This window comes from Fringilla coelebs (assembly GCF_963513975.1).
Source record: "Fringilla coelebs genome assembly, chromosome: 8".
NCBI lineage: Eukaryota > Metazoa > Chordata > Aves > Passeriformes > Fringillidae > Fringilla > Fringilla coelebs.
Genome location: NC_140066.1, coordinates 2846000 through 2869525, shown reverse-complemented (window position 1 = coordinate 2869525; position 23526 = coordinate 2846000). Strand labels below are relative to the sequence as shown.

Here is a 23526-nt window from a genome sequence, read left to right as displayed (position 1 = left end):
GAGGTGAGAGATGAGAACCTGAGCTTTCAGAAGGCTGATTTATTATTTTATGATTATTCTATTCTATTCTATTCTATTCTGAAAATTTTCTACTAAATCTATACTAAACTCTGGAGAAGGGATACAGACAGAAGGCTGGACAAGAATGAATAATAAAAACCTGTCAGACCAGAGAGTCTGACACAGCTGGACAGGGATTGGTCTCAAAGTAAAAACAATTCACATGCTGGGATGAACAATTCTCCAAATCACATCCCAAAGATGCAGAACAGGGAGAAGCTGAACCTCCCCAGGAGAAAAAATCCTGGCAAAGGGATTTTTCATAAAATATCACGGTGACATGTGAGCTCTGCCCTGTCCATCCAGGAGGATGGAGGGTGTCAGGAAATGGGCTGGCAGGTGTCAGAGGTGTCTCCTCTGCTTCAGATCCTTCTGCAGCAGCGTTTTGGGGAGGATTCACAAGGATTTCCCTCCTATTTGTAGGCACAGGTGGTGTCTTGGCCTTCTAGTGGTTGGTGTCAGAAACCCAGGGAGGGTTTCTGTCTGTTTCTCAGGGGCTGAGGAGGAGGAGGAGCAGGAAGGAGAGGAGCAAACAGAAGGAGCTGCATGGCTTCTGTGAAGATAAATCTGCTTGCAAGGACCAAAGGACCTCCCTTACAGGGAAGGAGGAGGAACCTGCTCCTGAGTGTTTGGGGGATTTTTCCAGCAATCCAGTGGGTTTTTCCTTGGAGAAGAAGTGCTAGTGCTGACACATGGTGGTTGCCTGCAGCTCCCAGACAGTCTGGGACAAGGAGGTTTTAATTAACTCATTCTTCTCACATCTAAAGTTCATTTGTTTCAGTTTACTTGGACATCTGCTCTTCCCCCTGCTTTTCCCTTGGGCAGGGGGTGGGTGCCTCAGAGCCTGTTCCTTGGAGGTCATGTCACGTTCTCTGCCCTAATGGGGAGTGAAAGACACCCAATATTTCCCCTCCATTCTTCCCTGCTGTGTTTTTCCAGCTGGGATTTCTCTCACCAGGCTCGCTGTGCTCCCAGATCCATCCATCCAGAGTTGGCACGCTGAAAGTGCTTTCATTTAATACTTCTTTTATCAGGCTTGATTTTCTATTGCTTTTTCCCTTTGGGTGTGCTTGGGGGAATTTATTCTTTTTAACAGGTTTATTCCAGTGTCAGGTATTGGTTCTAAAAGGCTGGGGGGAGTTGGGGAGGGGGGGGCTTTGATTTGTTGCATGGAAAATGCATTTGGCTTCTGTTCCCTTCCTTGAACTGGGAGGGATGGAAAAGAGGAGGAAGCTGAAACTTCTGCCTGTTTAGCAGCAGCTTTCTCATCCTGTGTGTCCTGCTCTGTCACCAGAGGCTGGGTCCTGCAGGAACCTGATGCAGAGAAGGTGCCAGACTTCTCCTTGAGTGTTTTAAGTGGCACATCCCTGATCCTTGCAGGTAGCCAGCAGTTTTCCACCTGCAGAGGGCTGATGTTGCTATTCCTGGTGGAGCTGTGCTGGTGCAGTACCTGTAGGAATAAGCACTTCTTTTTGTTGTGAAGGTGTGAAGACAGTGATTTTATTCACAAAAAATGCATGAGCTGGTTGAAGTCCCCCCCGTTGAGAATTAGGGGAATGGGCACATGGAGACAGGATGATTTTATTATTTTATTGTATTTCTTTTCAGTGCTATTTTCCCTTTATTTTTCCATTATGTTGCACAAGTCTCAAGTTTCTCATAAGCAGAACTAGAAGCAGGGTTTTGGGTTGGTGATTTGGTTAAATCTCTGGGAGGGATTAAATTGAGAAATACCCCCATACATCTCCCTTGCAGCTGAGGGCAAATTTAACCACTGATTCCAAAGCTTCCGAAAATGGCTTTGTCTGAAAATGAATTTTGGCCTCTCAAAGTTCAAACATTTATCCTGAGCCAGAAATATACACAGATTTGCTCTCTAATTTAATAAAGCCATCCAAATAATATGATTTCTCCCATAACCATCGTTTATGTTTCACAGCAAAAACGATAATGAGAAAGTCATTAGAAGTAATAAACAAAACAAAACCCACACAGCAAATCCTTCACCGAGCCTGACGGATGGGAGGAAGAGCAGCATCTGAGTCTTGGGCCACGGAATGTGCTTTGAAGGAGATGTGTTCCTAAAACATCCTTTTTGCACCTTGCATTTTAATTTTTGCCGTGCTTGGGGCGGGTGCTGCACCCCTGCCAGGCTGGCATTGCTGCTCTCACCCCTCGGGGCTGGTTGCAAGGGGTGATGAACAGGCACCTTTCTTCCCTCCCCTCCAAAAAAAATCCTCCTCCTTCTCACAGCTTTGACAAGGTGCTTTTGTTTAAATTTCCTGGTTAAGTCTTGAACCGAGCACAGGGAATGTGTTGAGAGCAAGAACTCCATCCAGGTACCAAAAGTGCTCTTTTTTAGCTTTTATTTATAGCTGGCTGTGCACTTTGGGCTGCAGCCTTAGCACTCACTTCTGGGTTATCCTCAGCCAGGTGAATTTTTCTTTGACTTCAGTGTTTTGCTCCACTGGGCGTCTAGATTGGATATTAGGGGAAAAAACCTTCACTGAAAAGGCTGTCAGCTGGTGGAATAGGCTGGAGTCACCATGGCAGGAGGGATTCACTCTGGTATTGCTGGCTGGGGTCTGGGTACAAATCACCAACAGGACAGGACTGCTGGGAACGTGCCTTGAGCTGTTTGATTTTCCAGCATCATTCTCATTCCATGGATATGACAAGGGGAAGATGCCAGCAGCTCACATCCCTGACAGCAGACAAAGAACTCAATGTTACAACTCACTTTATAAGTTTTTTGACCAATCACACAAAGCAGAAGCACACTGACAGTGGTTCCATCCACTTGGCAGTGCCCACAATATCCCACATTTGTTGCTGCTGGATGTTTATCCATTGCTTCTGATCCAGGCCTTGGGGAAGGGTCAGGATTTTGGTAACAGCTCTTACCTGGTGGTTTATTTGGGCTTCCTTACAGGTCTCATTAATTGTTTTCTCAATTAGAGGACTCCTTTTGTTGATTTTTGTTCTTGAAGAATCACAGCAAAGGTGTGTGGACCCAACACACACCTTCCCATCACAGACAGGGGTGGGATGCTGGAGGAGGTGAGATTTAATAGTGCAAAAAGCTCTGTAAGGTGACAGGAGCAGAGAGGAAGGAGCTTACCTCCATTTCTCAGCCCCTTCTGTCCTCTACCCCTCATCCCTGGGCTTCCCCATCCTTCCAGATCCCAGCTCCAAGGGCTGCCTCTGGCACTGCTGCTGCCATGCACCCTGAGTTTTTGACCCTGCTTTCCCTGGCCCAAGCCGAGTGCTAGCAAATGACTCCTCCAATTAAGCAAAAAAAAAAAAAGCTTTTCATTCTTCTGACACTGAACAGAAAATAAAAATCAATAGAAGAAATTCTGCTGGATGAAGGTTTTAGAGAGCATGTCTTGCTCTTTTCCTGCTGCAAACCCAGGCATGTAGTACCTTTTTTAACTTCCTTTGAAAAACAAATGGTACATCTGAGCTGTCCTTGGGCAAACTCTTGCCTGCTGACATTTCAAAAATTGCTCTTTAAGGTTCCTCCTCACTCCCTCCTTCCTTGTTCTTCTTTCTCCTCCTAAAAGAAAATACTGTTTATGTTTTGGAAAAAAAAATAGAAGGTTTAAATAAATAAATAACTGTGCACAGGCTGGAGCTGCATGGGGGGCAGAGAGGAGAGAGCTCTTCTGCTTTTCCCTCCTTTTCCTTTCCAGATATGCTGCGAGCAATTGGTTCTCCCCTGGGAAAATGAGACTCCCCGGCCTCCTGGCTGCTCTCATCCAGGAGGAACTTTTGTATTTAAACATGCTTAGCACTAAGCTGAACACGAATTTCCCCCAAGCCACCAGAAGCAGCTTCCAAGCTGCTTTTTCAGCAGAGCTGCTGGGCGTGTGAAACCAGGGGGAAAGCCGGAATGCCCAGAGGCATCCTTGTTTGAAACGAGCTCCCTGTTTGTCCAGAGGGCAAATCTTCACCTGGAGGGGCCTGAGTTTGTTTTTTTCCAAGAGGCTGAGCCTGAGGATGGTTACATCATATCTTCATACAGAAGAACCAATCTATACCTCAACTCTTACCTATAGCCTATCATACTATCTTTACCATTACTATGCTGCAGTTTAAGCTGAAAGCTGTTTTTCACTTTTCTTGCAGCGGAAAATTCTTAGACCCTTTTTCTATTTGTTTGCCTTTGGTACCTTTCTGTTTTTTTCTATTTCTGCTTGGTTAAAACATCTTTTTTGTTTGTGGTCAACACATCCTTTGCTCTAGTCATAAAACCTCCTTACAACTTAACCTTGGCTTTCTTAGTTGTCCACTAAGACTGCCTCAGCAATCCTCAATTTATACACCTATTATTCTCCCATTGCTTCTATCTCTATTTTGCTCTCAGGTCCTACATTCAGACAGCTTTCTGCCAAGAGAAGCTTTTCAAGATGACTGTGAAACTTTCTTGTCGAACTTCCATCCTTCCCAACACCATGGCTTTGTGGAGGGGTGTCAAACAGATTCACTCACCATTTTGGGGGGATGTTGGACGTGCCTTGTGCGTGCCTGCAGTTGAGCAAAGCGTGGAAATTGGGGTTTAAAAAGTGCTGGTGGAGCCCAGCTGCAGGGATCTGACAGATGTGGTGTGTTAGTGGCTGCAGAGGTGCTTTGGGTAAGAAGAATTGCAACCCCACATTTTTTTTTTCCTGCAGCCTCTTTTTGCTGCCTTTCTGAAGGAAATAAATTTTATTGAAAATTATTGAACTTGATAGAAGGTTCACATAGTACATATTTGTATAAACATTGAGAAATGTTGACTTGGAAATGTTATAGAACAAGACAGACGTTGTTGAGAGAGAAATACAAGCAAAAACAAGTTTCAAAGGATGGCCTTGTCAATAAGGCTAGACACTTTGGAGAAATAGAACCGTGCAAGGCGCATTGTAGGAAGACACATTTTGCAGAGGCCAAAATGCCTTCTTTCCCTAAAATCCCCATCAGGATGTTACCTGGCACCTCCCAGGGGAAGAGGAGAGCTCCCTTTTGCAAGAGGAGGGCCTCAGGAAGCTGGGGGATGCTGGCACAGCCGTGTTTTGCCGCCAGACTCCCCCATCCCTGCCCGAGCATCCCCAGGCTGAAGGCACACCCTTCCCGAGGCAATTCTCATTCAGCCAGCAGTGCTTTGGAAATAGTCACTCCTCAGGCACTTATGGATCTTTCAAGCACCTTTCTCTCCCTAATGATCCCACCTCTTGGGAGGTATTGATTCTCCTCTGCTGGCTGCCCAGATTGCTATTCCACAGTCCGTGTGAGCCCGTGGAAAGCGCTGTGCTGTCGTTCTCACGCAGCAATCACCTGCTCCTGACTCCTTCCATCCCCAGCCCCTTCCACAAGATCTGTGGTTTTTGGGGGTGTTTTTTGGATATCCAACACAAGAGGGGATGCTGTGGCTTCCCAGCCTGCAAATGTGACTCTGTGCCTGGCTTTTTTTGCTTGTGCCAATAAAATAGGGAATTCTTCACCTGGCTCCTGGGCAAAGGATCAGCCTGGAGAGATGAGGGCAGATGCTTCCCAAGTCATCCTCAATCCTCTGCTGGGGAATGGGCTCCTTCCAGTAGCTGGAGGGGCTTTTGACAGGGGGAAGAGGGAATGGCTTCACTGCCATAGGGCAGGGCTAGATTGGGATAGGATATTGGGGAAAAAATTGTTCCCTGTGAGGGTGGACAGGCCCAGAGAAGCTGTGGCTGCCCCTGGATCCCTGGAGGTGTCCAAAGGGGCTTGGAGCAGCCTGGTCTAGTGGAAGGGTCCCTACCCTTGGAATGAGATGGCCTTTAAGGTCCTTTCCAAGCCAAACCCTCCTGGCACTCCTCTCACCCTCCATCCTTTGATTTGGGGTTACAGTTCACCCCTCTGAGGAGGGGCAGATTTGGGAATTCGCTTTGATCCCATTTTAGGGATCAAAGTGATTTTTTATTTTTTCTTTTCTTTCTGGGTGGACACAGGCTGAAGGACAGGATGACTTGCAGCAGTGGGGTTTCCTCCAGCCCTATCTGCTGTGCCACAGGAGCTGCATCCCCCCAGGAGCGGCGCCGAGCCGCACCCCCAAACTCGAGGGCGTTTTGTTATTAAAGCAGCACACCCGGGCAGCGAGGGCTCTCACCTGAACAGAATCCCCACTCTAGCAGAGAATAAATTAAAAAGCCAACTGGCCATGGCTGCCTGAGGAGCGCCAGGACCAGAGATAGGGCCAGAAGTCAGATAACAAACAGTGTCCAAAATTGCAGCGCCTGGTGCATGGCGTGAAATTAAAACCTTCCCTGCCTCCTCCTGCACGCTGGAACAAAACAGCTCCTGACACAATCTGCCAGCACCAGGAGTGAAGGGGAGAATAATTAAATACCTGGGAGTTTTTGCATCTGAGGGAAGGGAAGGGAGGAGGCTTTTGCGCCGTGGATGTGGCAGGGGTTTGGTCCTGCAGCTGGCCGAGACAATCACACCTCAGGGAAACTCTCCCCAAAGTTTTTGTTGTCTGAGCCTTCTTCCCACACCCTGACCCCATCTTTCTTCCTGGGGGGTTTGTCCATGCAGAGCTCAGATCTCAGGGAAGGGGCTGGGGATGGAAGAAGTCAGGAGCAGCTGCGTGAGAATGACAGCACAGCGATTTCCATGGGCTCACACGGACTGTGGAGCACCAATCTGGACTGCCCTGCTCCCTACATGAGCAGAAATCTGCCTTTTTTCCCTCTGTTTTGTTGGCTTTTCCTCTGAGTTCGGTGCCTCCTCTTTCCCTGCCAGGCTCAGCCCTGGAATGTGCCTGTGTGGAGCTGGCTGTTCTCTTTCCATCCCTCAGGAAGGACATTTCTCTGGAGTTACCACCCAGGAGTGATGAAGAGGGGCAGCACTTTTTAATCAAAGTTACATTAGGTGAAGCTGATATTATTCACTCTGCTTTATTGCAGCTATTTTTACACAGGGGTTAGAAGTTAATACTACCCAGAGAGCCTGGTTTTGCTGGATTCTGGCAAGCCCCAAAATCCATCAGCACATCCAGGCAGGGCAGGAAAGAGCCCAAGCAAAAATAAACTCACTAGATGAACTGAGAGGGGAAAAAAAAAGAAAAACAAGCAAAAAACAGTTAAAACCACAAAGCTTTTATAAAAACCAGACCCTTGATAATTGAGGGTCTGGTCTGGAAGGGCAAAACCCAGGCAGGACCATCAGCTGCAATCAGCAGAAGGATGAGCTGCTCCAATCAGCACGGGAAGGGGAGCAGGAGCCTGGCAGGAGGGATGGGAGGGAGGGATGCAGGGTGAGATTTTCCCTGCCCTGGCAAATGATCCTGACCCTCCTCCTGCTCCCCATCCACACCAGGGTCTGCTCCTGGTGGGGAATGTCAGCACTCAGGAGAAGGCTGGGACTGGGGACAGTGCCTCAAAGGGAATGGTTTCAGCAAGGAAGGTTTTGCCAGGGTTCTGTGGGTTTGGGTCTGTCTGGGTTTGGGGTTTTTTCCTCCCCCCTTCCCACTCAGGTAATTCCTGGGACCTGGCAGAGCTGGGATCTCCTCTGCTGCTTGCAAGAAGAAAGCTGATTCAAAGTGTGTGAAGGATGGAGTCACCGCTCTGTTTCTAGAAAAGGACAGAAGTGCAGGTTCTTTCTTTCTCCTTTGCTTTTTCTCTCCTTCCCCTTTCCCACATTGTTCCTGCTCTTTAACCCAGGTGTCCCATGCTGGAATGTGCTTTTCCTGCTCTATTATCCCTGCAGGAGATGTTGTGGTGAGCTTTCAGGACCCCATTGGATCTTGTGATGTCCCCAGTTAAAACAAACCCCAACACACCAGCCAAGCTCCTAAAACACCAGCTCTTTTAAAAACCACTTCAGGTATTTTTAAAATCTGCTTGGCATCACCAGCAGATTGCTTTGACTCTGATGTGACTTCCCAGTGTGCTTGGCCAGTTCTTTGGGCTGGATTGTGAAGGCTGGATCCTCTGGCAACACGAGGAGAAATCAGAGGGAAAGATTGCTTGCCTCAGCACAGAGGTTATGATGGGACTTCAGGCAGACACATGCCATTGCAGGGAAAAAAAAGGTTTTTAGAAGTTTGTGCTGCCATCCTTCCCCAAACCATGGTTTGAAGGAGAGGTTTTCAGAAAGGTTATCAAGCTGGTGTTGAGGACTGGCTCCACGCTGACAGAGTGCAGGGTTGGGTTAAAAATCAGGAAGAAATTCTTCCCTGTGCTTCTCAATCCCCAAGAAACAGCCTGAGCAGGAGGGGAGGAGACTTTTCAAGCTGCCAGGCAGTGGGGACAGGGGGAGGTGGAGAGGGCAGGGCCCAGCTCAGCCAGGGACAGACCCAGGGCTGCTCCTCCCATCAGGGGTTAAATCCCAGCACCAACACCTGATTCCCAGACCCACAAAATAAATCAGGTTGGACGTGGCTTAGACACATCACCAAATTAAAAACAACTTTTCCCTTTTCTCTCTTATTTCCTGAATGTCTCACTCCCCAGAAACACCAGGAATCTTCTCATGGTTTGGGTGGGAAGGGACCTTAAAGCTCATCTAATTCCAACCCCCTGCCAGGGGCAGGGACACCTTCCACTATTCCAGGCTGCTCCAATCTCCATCCAGCCTGGCTTTGGACACTTCCAGATCCAGGAGTAGCCACAGCTCCTCTGGGCACCACCTCCCTCTGAGTAAAAAAATCTAACCTAAATCTCTCCTCTTTCAGTTTAAAGGTGATATTTTTTTTGAAAGATGATACTTTTTAAAGATCATGCTTTTTACCCCCATTTGGGGAAAAACCCTCCTTAGGATTGCTGGCTTTCCTGTCTTTATTAAGTGTCTGATTTGCTCAGCCTAGCTCCTGCCTGGGTTTTCCTGCAGGTCAAGGCTGAATCAGCCTCCATATATTGTATTTTAAAAGGCTGTTCCCTCTGTGAAAAACGCCAATCACTTGCTTTTAAAATTTTCAAAGTTGAATAGTAATAAAATGGTTATAAAAATAGCAATAGAATTAGAGGGATAATAATTTGGACAGTTTGGATTAGGACAATATGAGACAATAGAAACAAAGAGTTACAGACAGTCCAGGTGCCTCTTTCTGGGTGAAATAAGCCCAAAAAAGGCCCCAGGTTAACAGAGGATTAACCCTTAAAAGCAGCAGCCTGTTGCACATTCATACAGCTCATCCATGATGCATCAATTCCATTCACACACAGGATTCTGGCTGGGCAGTGTCAGCTTCTTCCTCTGAGTCCTGACAGCGTCTTCAGGGCTGAGCGAGGCAGGAAGGACTCGATAATGGAGCAATAAATTCTCTTTCTCTGAAAGATTGAGGTGCCCTGTGGCTGCTGTCTCGCTGTTAGTCCTTTCTTTAAAAAAATATCTTCCATAGCATAGTTTTTATTTTAACATTTTGTTATAACCTAAGACTGTATTTAACACACCACTCAAGAAAATTATTACAGCATCACTTTCTAACATAACACATACAATATTCACTTGAATATTTTAATCATAAAATATGCATTTTTCACACCTGCACACCCCACTGTCCCAGGCTGTCCCTGCCCAGGGGCAGTGGGAGGCAGGGAAGTGGTGCCTGGGCTGTGGCAGGAGCTCTTGCTGCTGGAGTTTGCTGCCTCAGCACAGCACAGCCCGATGAGGAGACCCCAGCTGAACCCATATTGATCCCTCCTCTGCTAATGAAGCCATCCACGGCAAGACAGGGCAGTATTTTTATTTTTTTTATTTTTTGAATCAGCACAGCTGTATGGATTTTGTGTTTCACTGGTGTTGAGGGTGCTGCAGAGTTTTCTTTTTGATGGATCTTTGGGATTTACAAATCCCACACTTCAAAGGGAGCGAGTTGTGGGGTTTTTTCCTTTGTTTTCTGAGGACAGGTTACTCGCTCCTCCCATGGTCAGAGGTGGGCTGCTCTGTGCTGGCAAAAGGTGCTTTTAGCTTCTCTGCCAGAACAGCAGATGAATGAGCAGTAAAATAAATGAATAAGGTAGAAAAGCAGGCCTGGCTAAAATGGGAGATGGGGCAAGGAAAGGTGATCCTCTTCCCAGGATTACACGTGCTCCATCAGAGGGTCTTTGAGGATTCCAGAGAAGGCAGTGAAGTGACAAAGCAAGTCCCCAGTTCTTCCTGGCCAGCTTGGTGGCCCTCCAAGGTGGCTCAGGACAGCTTGGGAGCCAGGGAGGAGGCGTGGAGAGGGACATGTGGCTAGATAAGCATCTGTAGATTTCATGTATATATTTCCAGTGTGTTGTAGAAATGGAGACAATACCTAATGACTCGTGGCTATTATTTGAAGTGTCCCACTGTTACAGATTTATTTGTCATTTCTTGTAGAAACACCGATGATAATGAATTCATTTGTATTAATGGGGGTGTCGTGGACTTCAGTTGATATCCTGCATTAATTAATGTACCATTAAAAGGAAGTGGCACCCAATTAATATCAAGTGGGAGCGGTGTCCTGTCATTAGGGTTTCATTTGTAATGCATTGTTTGAATGCTCTGCCTTAATGGAAGTCATTTGCCATCCAGAGCATCACCCAGTGGGCTGCCACAGGGTGCCAGACAGTGAAAGTTAGTGGCAACAGCAAGAAAAAAAAAAAATAAAAAAAAAAAGATATTAAAAAAGCCAAAATCTGTCGGGTTTATGGCATAGCCCTCGAGCAGGGATTGGAAAAAGGATTCCTTGTCTCACCCCACACTGAATGCTGGCTGGTAGTAGTGGTAAATCACTCTGGTGGCTTGACTTTGCTACTGAATTTTGATCTGGAGGGGAGGGACGGTGGAAAATCCTCCTGGATTCTGTAATCCCCCTGCTGCCTTTGCTTCCCTAACCCAAAGCAGCCACTGCAGGAGTGCAGACCTTGACTGTGGCCACCTGGACCCACCTGCTCCATGCCCAGGAAGATGAGAGCCAAAGGGGTGCCGGGCCATCTGCCGTGGCTGCCCTTGCAGAGAGTTTGGAGATTGCTCCAAACGCCCTTTTCCAGCAGGAAAATCACACCAGCAGGAGGAATGTGATGCTGCAGAAGCCAGGGGCTCTCTGACTGACAGGTTTTCGCGTTCTTGGCGCTGGTGTCTGACTTTCAAATGTCTCGTTAGACCATCTTGGCTTCCCATCTGCTGTCTCCAAAACCGGGGCTGACCTACCAGCAGCCAAGGAGGGAAGCACAGACTGCCTCCCAGCCCTTGCCTTGGCCCTGCACTGCTCCTTGAAGGCTGGAGATGCAGAATGGAAGAGAAATGTGGCTTTTGTGATGAAATTTGGCCGTGGATGCCCAGTTAGTGAAGTGATGGTTGCATCACCACCCTTCATTCTGCCCCCTCCCACAGCGGTGGGAAGCTGCTGGCTTTTGGGACTTGGAGCTGGGTGACCTTTAAGCTCCTTCCCTACCCAACTCCCAAACCCTTTTAGGATCCCACAATTCCTCTCCTGATCTTTCCCCTCCAGACCTGTGCTGCAGAAGCCACTGGTGCCACCAGGATCCCCCAGCTCCTGTGGGTGCTGTGCCATGGATCAGCCACGGCCTTGGCAAGGGCAAGGTTGTATTTGGTGGGCAACGGGGGCTGGAAAAAGGGAGCAGGTTTATCCCACGGGATACCAGAGCATCTTCTGCTCAGGGTGGCTGTTTGTCCTCTGCCTGCTGAGTGCCATGGTCCTGCCAGCATGGCCAAGTGGTTGTGATGTTCCTTCCTTGGGTTGGGCTGCCGTGGAGGAGCGCTCTCGGCTCCGAGTGTGGTTATCCAGCAGCTAATTCCTCTCCAGCTCCTGTAAGGCATCCATCCCTTCCAGCTGTGTTTATGGTGTTTTCAAAAGCCCCTCAATTGAATTATAGCTCTGCGGTGGCTGTTTGCCAGTGTCACCCGATAATGAGGGAGGTCACTTAATAGAGAGAGCAACAAGAGGTACATATTAATGAGAGCTGATTGAAAGGTGGGGTGGGATTTCCACCGAAAAGAAGAGGAAAAAAAATAAATTCTACAAAGGGAAATTATCAGGTTTTAAAATCAAACTTAGAAATTGGAAATTGCCTGGCTCGGACGAGCAGTAATGCAATTAATAAATGTAATTAAAAGTGCAATTAAGAACACAGGAATCGGGAGTCTGCTCGCGTCCCTGTGAGCGCTCTGAGCCGGCACGCCAGCCAGGGACCCAGCCTGGCAAGCCGGGATGGAGCCCGGGGACAGAACCCACACCACGGGGCTGGGCTGGCTTTTTCCTCTCGGCAGGGGCTGGAAGAGGGGCTGGCACTCGTTGCGGCTCTGCTTCTGCGGCTATTCCCCGCAGCAAGCCGCACCTGGGCAGGGATAGGCGACTTACATCAGCCCAGGATGAGCCAGACGGGGTCCCAGGTGTATCAGGAGCATTCTTGGAACCCGATCCCCTCTGCCCGGAGCGCAGGGATGTGCGAGCCGGCTTTTAGCAGAGCGCAAAGCTCCTTCCACCCGCCCCACTGCGCCGGGAGAGGCGGGGAGGGAGAGGGAAAAGAGCCGCCAGGAGCGGCAGCAGGGAATTATTTAAGAGTAATAGGTTGAGCTGAGCTGGGAGAGGAGCGCGGAGCAGCGGAGCATCTCCTGATGGCAGCGGTCAGCTCCTGCCTGCTGCAGGGCAGGGGCACAGGAGAGGGGCTGGGGGGGGTCTCGGGTTTCTGTGTCTGAGATGACCCCCGAGGTATTAAAAAGTCCTTTTTTCCCGGCTCCGCGACCAAAGAAGAAGTCGAGATTCCTCGGCTCTGGTTCTCAAGGTTGTTTATTTTCTCTTATCTGTTACTTTCTTTCTCAGACCTGCTGAGATCTGTCCAGCAGGTCAGGTTGTGGCACACTGACCGCCCTTGGGGTGCTGTTGGCTTTTTATACTACAAACTACCTGTACTTTATTTACAATGATTTCCCAATACCCATCACCTATGTTAGCCAGCCTGTCTCTACCCTAAACCAATCCAGAAGTGTCACCATCCCAGCAGAAGATGGAGGACAAAAAGGACAGGACACACCCAGATTCCTCCACCTTGCCTCTTGAACCCCCATTCTAAACCCCCAAAATTCTACTGTTTCACCCTGTGACAAATTAACTGTTATTCCACTCAAACCCTTGTGGCTTGTAACTCCTCACACAGAGTTGGGAATTGTTTCCATGGGCTAAAATGGAAGGCACAGGTGTTTTTGACTCTGTGCCAAGGTCTCTGAGCCACCTGCCAGGGTCTGGAGTCCTCCAGGGCAGCCAGAGGGATGTCCTGGGTCCTGGCAGCGAGGCTGTGCCGGGGAGGAATCAGAGCTGGCTGCTGCTGGAGCCGCCGCGTGTGCCCCCCGGCCCGTTTGCGTCGCCTCATCTCACCGACCTTCCGCCAGCTGCTCGGCCAGATTGCTGCCTCTTCTCCACATTTATTTGCATGGCTGAAGCATGCATCAGCATCCTAATCATCCCCACCAGCCTCTGCTGGGTGACTTTGCCCTGGGAGGTCAGATGGAGGTCCTCTGCAGAATCGCAGAATCACCGGGTTGGAAGAGACCTCCAAGATCATCGAGTCCAACCCAGCCCCAACACCTCAACTCAACCCTGGCACCCAGTGCCACATCCAGGCTTTGTTAAACACACCCAGGGATGGGGACTCCACCACCTCCCAGGGCAGAACATTCCAGAACTTTATCACCCTTTCTGTAAAAAACTTATTCCTAATATCCAACCTATATTTCCCTTGGTGCGGCTTGAGATTGTGTCCTCTTGTTCTGTCAGTGCTGCCTGGAGAAAGAGCCCAACCCCACCTGAGCACAGCCACCTTTCAGGAGCTGTACAGAGTGATAAGGGCACCCCTGAGTCTCCTTTTCTCCAGGCTGAGCACCCCCAGCTCCCTCAGGGGTTCCTCACAGGGTTTGTGTTCCCAGCCCCTCTCCAGCCCCGTTGCCTCCTCTGGACGCGCTCCAGCCTCTCAATGTCTTTCCCAAAGTACTGGAGAGGGGCAGCTGGCGTGGTGGAGGAGCCCCAAAAGCACCAAAACAGGCATTTCTGGTGCCCAGCCTCCTCCTCAGAAGGTTCTTGTGGTTTAAGCCCAGCCAGCAGCTCAAAGCCACGCGGCGGCTCGCTCCGGGTGTTGGAAAAGTGGCTGCCTTGAAGGGAGTGTCTGGAGAATGAACTCCTCTGCTCCATCACCCACCTGTGCTTCTCTCCCACTCAGCCCTCTGCCCATGGGGCTCCTGGGCAAGACTGATGGGTCCAAGCCATGAAATGGTTTTGCTGTGGTGGGAAACTCTCCAAGACACTACACAAACCTGCTCCAGAGGGGCTTAATGCCGTGGGAGCAGGTGCTGTGGGCTTCAGGAAAGAGAATGGAAGCTGGGTGTTCTGCAAACAGCCTTTTTGTTTTGTTAGCCCTGTGGGAAAGGAGAGCCCTTTCACAGGAATCACCTGAGCTGGAAAGAACCTCTAAGGTCATGGACTTGAGGCACTAACCCAGCAGTGCCAGGTTACACAGCCGTGTCCCCAGGTGCCACAGACACACATCCTTTAAATCCCTCCAGGAGCAGTGACTCCACCACCTCCTTGGGCAGCCTGGACCAGTGCTGGACAATCCTTTTGTGTTGGGCTTGCAGGTCCTGGTTTTTGGAAGAAGAGCTAACCCAAACTCCCTTACCCTGGCTCCCTGTGCTGTCAGTGGGAGGGAGGAATTGGGGAAAGAAAGGGTTTTCTTAGGACTGCTTTTACTTCTCATTATCCTCCTCTGATTTTGGTAGTGATAAATTAACTTTCTACTTCTGAGTTGAGCCTTTTTTGCCCCTGGAGTGTTTTCTCCCAGTCTTTAACTCATGAACCCTTTGTTTAAATTTTCCTGCTGTGGCAGGGGAGGGTGAGTGAGCAGCTTTCATGGGTACCTGCTGTTTGACCAGTGTCAAACCACACCATCAAAAAAAAATCTCCTGCTATTCAATCTAAACCTCCCCTGGCACAACTGGAGAGGAGCAATTAGTGGCAGAGAAGAGGAGGTGGTGCCCTGACTTTTTCCAGGTGTCCCTCACGTTCAGCTGTGGCCACATAACCTGCCTGGCTGGACACATCATGGAATGGTCTGGGTTGGAAGGGACCTTAAAGCCCCCCTAGTTCCAACCCCCTGCTATGGGTAGGGACACTCTCCACTATCCCAGGTTGTTCACATTGTGGCCCCAGAGAGGGAATCTCCTGCCACATTGTGGTGGAGCAGCATCCGCCCAAAATTTCATTACTGATGCATATTATAGCAGGCTTCATAATAAGATAATTAAAAACGACCGGTGTGGCCAGAGAGTGAGGTGTAAATATTTTTAAAAGTCCCTTTTTGCTAAACTCTTCATCAGCCTTATTTGCCCTTCTGCAGAGGATGTTGCATAAGGCTGTGGTGTCCCAGCTGTGGGGGTCACCAGGGCACATCTGTGTCTGGTAACTCCTGCTGGGGTCACACAGGAGGTGACAGCCCAGGGCAGCTGTTTGTTCTGGTGCTTGGGCCATCCCATGGCAGCTCTGGGATGGAAACACAACTTCCTGGGAGGATGGAGCCACATTTCTCTCCAGAGAGAAAAAGCAAGGCACAATTCTTCCCATGAATATTTCTGGGATTTCACATTCTCTGAACATCAGAGAAAGTGAAAACACAGTTCTTATCATTTGTTTGTGCCAAAGTAGAATGCAACATGAAGATTGTTTAACCAAAGGGATGGTGTTTTGTTTCCTTGGCCTGTCAGGACCAAGAGGGTGTGTGTGGACTGTGGGCTGACAGTCACAAGATTCTGTGCAGGGTTGAGTGCTTGGCAGATTCAGTTTTAGATGTATAGATGTATAAAATAAAGTGATTAATTAGCCTTCTGATGTCCATGGAGTCAGATGCATCATTCTCTCCCCTCCTTGGGGCCATCACAGCAATGGGACAGGAGGCACCAGGCAAAAACTGATCCACAGGAGGATCCACCTAAACTTGGGGAAGAACTGTCCTGGGCAGTTCAGGATTGTCCAGAGGGGGTGTGGAGTGTCCCTCTCTGGACACAATCCTGTGCTCCTGCTAGAGCAGGAAGGTGGGAGCAGAACACTGGGGTCAGACTCACTCTGTGATCCTGTGTTTCTTTGTGGTTTCTCACCTCTGCACTGCTCAGAGAGAGGCAAGGTCTTGGTGTCTCCTCTGCCTCCCCCTCTGCAGCAACAACCTTCCATGTCTGAACAGGGATTTTGGGGTTTAGTTCCTTATTTTGACACAGACCTGTCCTTGCTGCTGGGGATCCCCTGGAACAGAGCAGTCTCCTTATGTTCATTACTGTTCAGTATTTCTTTTTGGACTCCCCCCAAACTTCTTCCAGTACTTTTTTTTTTCCTGAACTTTTCTTACTCCTTTATTGCAAAATAAAGAAGCCACAAAGGGCATCCCCACTTAGCACCCTTTAATTCCTGGAGCTGGGTGCTGGAGCTGCTCCTGCTGAGCTGCCAGGTGAAGGAAGGGGTGCTGGAGACAGGTTAGGAGCAGGTCCCACTCCCATTTGCCCTCCTCCTCCTCCTCCCCCCCAACAGGCTGCATCTGTCTGCATGTTTATTTTTAATCTCACATCTGCTGGCGTCGTAACAAAGATTTAATGACATGACACAGTTTTGTCACCAGTTCTTTTTTTCTGTAGTGAATGAAGCTTCCAATGCAGGCTGCTGCAGAGAGCTGAAAGCTTTAAAAAATGACAGAATTTGGCAACCCATGTAGAAAGCTCACCTGTTTGCCACCAGCACCTGTAGGCTGTTGTCTGCCTGGACAAAAAAAAAAAAAAAAAAAAAGATAGATTTTGTTATTTTTGCCTGTTGGTGAGATAAGCATAACCACAATTAGTCTTTGTTAATGAAGAAAAACCGTGAAGGATATGCAGAATGCTGAAAAAGCAGAAATATGGTCCAGCACAGGGCTTTCCAAAGGCATCTCCCTGGCTGGTGTCCTCTGCTCAGTATTTACCATCAAACATAAGCCCCAGGCTCTTCTGTTTATCCAGATGTTTTGCTTCATTGTTTAGATGATGGGCCACAGCTTCTGAGAAATAAAGATGCCAGCTTCCTGCTGAGGAATATCTCGAGCCTGTTTGACCCAGAAATGGCAAGAGGATTTTAAAGACATACTTGTTATGCTTTTTAAGGCAGATGGCCTGAAATTCCTCTGAGTCCTGACTGCCTGCCTGGGCATGACCACTGATGGGACCTTTCTCCCTGCAGGACTGTTGACATGGGATGTCTGCACCCTACACCTGGTTTTGCTGGTTTGGGGAAAATTTTATTTCTTTTTTTTTGTTTGTTTGAACTTGAGCTGTGGGGGGAAAAAAAAATGCATTACCCAGAGCACTCCTTATGGGTCTGCATTCTCTCCCCTGCGTGCTGCTGGGAATAAGTGCATGTGTTTGGTAGGGAAATATTCTCACTGACCTGTGCATTTTGGGCAGAATTGGTGATTTCCCTCTCTGCTTCCTGGAACACCCCTCCTACTGCCTGGAAGCCCTTCTAAATTCACTGGGGCTCCCCTCCTAAATTCCCTAGGGCTGTGCTTTGCTCGCTATCCCGCCCTGGGGTCTCTCTCAGCCCCTCAGATGCTTTGCTGTTGGCATCCATGACCGATTGCCAGGGCCAGATCTCTGTCCAGAGCTGATCCCCTGCTTGCCCAGCTCCTGCTGTGCTGGCCCAGGAAGGGAGAAGCTGTAAAACGAGGATAAAGCCGTGGAAGTCACCCGGCGGTGTCTGCAGGGTTTGGAGCTGACAGCACCAAAGCTGGTGACCTCCGTGTCCCCTCCAGGCAGCTTCTCCTCTGCAAGGACGAGGAGATGAACTCCCTTCAAAGCCTGCTTTGGGGCTATTGTACGGAGCACAATGCCGGGGAAATCAAGCTCTCCTCTCTCCCAGCCAGCCCGGAGCAGCCCCCGGTAATCACGGGTGACCAGAGAGGATTTGCATGTTAAAAGCAGTGGCTAGGGGCACTTAAAAAGGAGGGGAAACACATTCATCAAGGCCAGCTTTATCCTTATGAATATTATTATTCCCAGGGCAATATGGCCCGGACCCTCCAGTGCAAGGCTGCGTGGGCTCTTGCTCTGCCTCTCCCTGTGAATGGTTAATTTGTGGTGACATTGGTACCCCGGTGAAAGCAGCAGCAGCAGCAGGAGGGCTGTGGGATGCTCTGGAGCTGCTCCTGTTGGTGATGGCTTGGGGGAGGCAGGGAGGCTGGGGAGATGCTCTGGTCTTGTCTGAGAAGGTGTTTTAGGAGCGCTCCGAAAGCAAACACCCACCACAGCCACCCATGAAGGGCTTCTTTGTCACCCCCAGCCGACAAAATCCTGCTTCCTGAGCAGTTTAAAGGCCCAAGCCAGGATTAAGGGGCTGAGTGTGTGGCACAAAGTCAAGGGTTCACTCAGCAGCAGGGCAGGGCTGGGTTAAGCTTCCATAAAATGAACAGTTGTAAGGCAAGGGGCAACAAAATTCCAGGGCAGATGGGCTGGGGAGGATGTGGTGTCCCCATTGCTAGGAGGCTTTCAGGTTGGGAATGATTTAGGTGGAGCACAGGAGACAGGTTTCTCTTCTGAGGTCCCTTCCAGCTATATCTTTTATGCTTTTGTGACTGCTGATCACCAAAAAACTTGAAGGCGCTTTAAAAAATAATCCTCGGGCCGTGCCCTGCGAGGCTTTCTAGAGCAGCTTGATTTAGAGGAGGGGAAAAAAAAAAGGAAAGGAAATGGAAAACCTAAGTGGGAGCTGCAACCCCTCACACCTTGGCAGAAGTGGCACTGACACAAGCAAGTGGAATTTTGCTGGAATCCGAGGGGAGCTTGGCTCCCTGCAATGCCAGGCGCCCGGATACAAGGGCAGGGGAACAGGGGATGTGGATGGGATCGGTGTCCTGAGCCTGGATTCATCAGGGGGAGCTGCACAGTGTGCCCTGCGTTCCTGCTTTGTTACACCAAATCCTGCCACCTGCCTTGAGGGCAAATTTCTGCTGGTCTGAGCCTTAACTGGGAAAATGCGGATTCTTTGGTTCTTTGCTGGTGCCATCACGCAGTATTAAGCTGGTTAAATGAGATTCCCAAATGTGGAGCCCTGTTTTCCAATATTTTCTAGTAGAAGTGCTGACTGGGACAGCCTTTGGTTTGCTGCAAGCCCTGTGGTTCCCCAAAAAACCTGAAAATGGCTCAGTTTGTTTCTCAGCTTTGGCCAAGGATTTTCTTGGAAGCAGGGCCCCATCTTTTTAAACTCTGCCTCTCCTCAAGCCTCCTTTCCATCCTCTCAGCACTTCAGGATATTTCTCTGTAAGCTGAGGGCGAATAACTCAATACAAAAGGCGTTAAGAATAAAACACAGAGACTTGGGAGGAGGTTTTCAGGAATAATCCGTATTATCCCAGCTGGCCCTGGTCTCACTTGTGACCTTTGCTGTGTCCTCTTTTGAGGTTTAACTCCTTGTCAACGCTTTTGGTGGTGTCACAGGCAGGGGGACAAGTGCCCAAGGTGTCGTGATGCGTACCTGGAGCCCCAGCAGAGCCTTTTAGCTGGCACTCTGCGCTCATGCCTTTAGGGAGAGACAAGAATATGCATTTTAAGATTTGCATAGGAACATGCAGCTGTTCCACCAAAAATGGATAATTGTTCTCCCCGCTGTGAAGTTAAACAATAAGAAGTGCCAAACTGCACTTGCCATTGCTGATTTTGTGCACTCAGCTGCATATTTTATGCATGTAGATTAGTTCCAGATTTATGACGATGGAACTGTTCATGCCTGCGTTAATCGGGCCAGGTTGTAGTTGCTGTGGAAACTACAACTGACTTTTATGTGAAGTTCTGTGTTGCATTTAATGCTTTTTGTGTTTTGGTTTTTGTTTTTTTTTTTTAAATTTTCCCTTATTTTTTTAAAGCTCTCCCACCTTTCATACTTTGTGGTGAAAACAGTGAGGGAGTCAGCGTCAAAAATAAAAGCGCCTTTGGGCAAAAAACAAGTTTCAGCAAAGAGAGCAATTTTTCTGGAAAGTTGGGATGTCTGGGAAAAATAAGGGTTTGTGACAGAGTGCCACCTTAACCACAGCTTTATAACTATTATTATAAGTGTGTAACAACTATTATGGGCCCTGCAATACTGTAATAAAGAATCCAGCTATGTAACTTATAAATGTCCTGGAAATGCAGGGCTGGGGTTGCTGGGTCTCTGGATATCGCTCCTGGTGGGAAAAGGAAATTGCTGGTGTGTGTTTGATGCGAAAATGGTGCACAGTGTTGCGGCAGGCACAGGGCCTGGTGGTCAGTTCTCTAAGACAGGAAATGCCTGGTCATGATGAGCGGACCAAAAAAAGCCCCTCTCCCACCTTTGGACCCTTGTTATGTCTCTGTAAGACTGTAGGTCACTTTTGCCTCTGTTGCAGTGTTTCTCAAACCCCACATACCCTATAAAAACCCCTATTTCTGCCCACTTTGGCAGAAGAGCTGTCACTTTGCAGAAGACTCCAACAAGGGCATCTCTGTGGAACCTCACACAGCCTTCTCCTCTCTCTCCCTGCGTCTGCCAAAGGCACTTAGCAAGCAAAGAGCTGAAATCACAAATGAGCTGTTGCTGGCAGCTTCAGTTTTGGAGAAATCCAGCAAAGTTTGCTGGATTTTGGAGAAATCCAGCAAAGTTTGCGAGCGGCCGCAAAGGGAGACCGTTCTCCATGGGGAAAAAGAAGTCATTTCCCCAGGGTCTGGGTATCATATGAGAGGTGGCCTTTGGTGCTCTAAGGACTTGCAGGGTCCTCCTTGGTGGTAGCATTGGAGAAATCCAGCAAAGTTTGCAAATTTTCAGGGTGGTACCCCAGTGTCGGCCAGTGCGTGCAGCCGGCAATTGAGACCATTTTCCGTGGAAAAGAGAAATGATTCTCATTTCCCCAGGGTCTGAGTGTCAGGTTAGGGGTGGCTTTCAGGGCTCTAGAGCCCTAAAAGAGCTGATCTCACGTAAGTTCTGAGCTTGCTAAAACTCCCTGAGGCTCTGGAGCCTGCCTGAGGGGCCCAGACAGGTCGTTCTTAACTGGGCTTTGCTGTCTGGGACACCCATGGCAGCTGTTTTTGGGGGACACCCCAAAAAACCCAGATCCACATTACTGAAAAGGAAATTTCAGCTGGGAAATTGCCCAGCTAGCTCAGTCAGTAGAGCATGAAACTCCTAATCTCAGGGATTGTAGGTTTGAGCCCCACGTTGGGCACCACTAGGTGTATTTGTTTCAGTTTGGGGTAAATTTTGAAGAGGAATTTTTTTTTAGGAAAGTAGGTTTAATTGGTTTTTTTTAATTGGTTTGAGAGAAAATATTTTTTTGGAGAAAAGTGGAAAAAATGTTTTTTTAAATAATAAAATTGAATAATATGAAATAATACAATCTTTTGTTGGTTTAAAAGAGATGATAAATTGAGAAAGTTTTTTGGTTTTGGTTGTAGTTTAGTTTCTTTAGTTTTTTATTAGGGTTTTTTTGGTGTTCTGGTTTAGGTTTGGTGTGGTGGGTTATAGGCGTGAGTTGCTGGTGGCTTCTTGGGTGTTCAGTTTAGAGTAGGTTTAAAGAAAAGGGAAAAAAAATTACAGTGTTGCCGATATTTATTTTTTTTCTCCAGAACACCCCCGTGGGCACTCCAATTTTCATCGTGAACGCCACGGACCCGGACCAGGGGGCAGGAGGCAGCGTGCTTTACTCCTTCCAGCCCCCCTCCAGCTTCTTCGCCATCGACAGCGGCCGTGGCATCGTGACAGTGATCCGGGAGCTGGACTACGAAGTCACTCAGGCCTACCAGCTCCAGGTCAACGCCACGGTGAGCCTGACCCTGACAGCTGCAGGCCCGGAGGGGTTGGTTGTATCTGCTGGGAATGCCTGGAGGGGGTTATTTTATCTGCTGGGAATGCCTTGACGAAGGCAGGAATGATGAATCTGACTCCATGTTCTCAGAAGGCTGATTTATTACTTTGTTATACTATATTACGTTAAAGAATGCTATACTGAAGAATACAGAAAGGATACAGACAGAATGCTAAAAAGATAATAATGAAAACTCGTGACTCTCTCCAGTATCCCAACACAGCTTGGCTCTGATTGGCCAGAGAGTGAAAACAACTCACAGCAGAATCCCATCAAACAATCCCCTGTGGGTGAACAATCTCCAAACACATTCCACACGAGCACAACACAGGAGAAGCAACTGAGAGAAGAGTTGTTTTCCTTTTTCTCTGAGGCTTCTCAGCTTCCCCAGAGAAAAATCCAGGGCGAAGGGATTTTTTTAGAGAATGTGAAGGCCACAGTGGTTGTCTGAGGTTTATGTTGTTGGGTTTATCTGCTTTTGGGCACATCCAGTGTTTTTCTGCTTAGCAAGGTGTTGCAGCAGTGCAGTCTCTGGGTGGTTTCAAGTCACTCTAGGGAGCAGCTGCACCTCTCCCAACAGCATCTCACACGCACCAGGGGCTTCTGCAGGAAGGGAAGCAGCTGCTGGGTGATGAAACCCAGTACAGGGCACACAGACCATTCACAGAATCACAGAATGGTTTGGGTCAGGCACCTTAAAGACCATCCCATTCCAACCCCCTGCCATGGGCAGGAGCACCTTCTGCTAGACCAGGTTGCTCCAAGCCCCATCCAGCCAGTCCTGGAACACTTCCAGGCATGGAACTACACCCACAACTTCCCTGGACAAGCTGTGCCAGTGTCTCACCCCATTGTGAGTGAAGAATGGTATATTGAATCCTCCAGGTTCATTCCTTGTACACTGATTTATTACAAGTAGATTCACCTGTATAAAACTCAGACATCAAGAGTTAAAATTCTGGTGGGCAGAGGAGAAAGCGGGGTCTTAATTGCAGTCGATGCCATCCCACTGGGAGGGGACCCTTGGGATGGGCAGTGGTGAATCCCTGCCCCGTGTGGGTGGGTGTTCAGTCCCTGGTGTTCAGCCTGGAGAGAGCTGCAGAATGTCAAGGAGCACACAGGCTGGAGCTCTGGCTGCTGGCTCCCTCCCCACCTCGCACGCAACAGAGGAAGGTGAGATTCAGCCCTACAGCGCATCTGCCCAACCCCACGCTCAGGAGAGGGGGGGAAAACCCTCTCTGCCCCCTCCAGGCAGCTGGCTAGAGCTCTTGGAGCATGTGATTTAATCAAGATCATTGTCTTGATGCAGAACTACAAATGTCAGGAGGGCACAGAGGGATGTGCTTCTCTCTTCACAGCAGCGAGCCTGGACACTCATACACTGCAGGGCAAACATCACAGCCTCCCAGACCAAGCCCTGCATGTGGAATTTGCTCCAAAAACTTGGGTTTTGTTGTTTGTTTTTTTTTTTTTTTTTTTGTTTTCTTATTTTGAAGCATACCTCTTTTATTTTAATACTCCAGTGCGAAGAGGGCCTCTCTGTTTTTGGCTTCCCTGCCAGTGTCACTGACACACCTTCCTGGGATGTGTTACTGAGCTGTCTAGCAGGTTGGAAAATGTGGGGCCAAGCAGAGTGCCTGATGGA

The 23526-nt window shown here is 48.8% G+C and overlaps 1 protein-coding gene across 1 annotated transcript in view; it reads left to right on the top strand.

The window, feature by feature from the left end:
• CDH23 (cadherin related 23) overlaps positions 1 to 23526 on the top strand; it is a gene marked incomplete at its 5' end in the record, with an annotated part of 186514 nt that overhangs the window by 52077 nt on the left and 110911 nt on the right. Inside the window, one exon of the mRNA XM_084210353.1 lies at positions 21643 to 21837. Coding sequence (XP_084066479.1) covers positions 21643 to 21837 — 195 coding nt within the window. The remainder of the gene's footprint in view (positions 1 to 21642; positions 21838 to 23526) is intronic.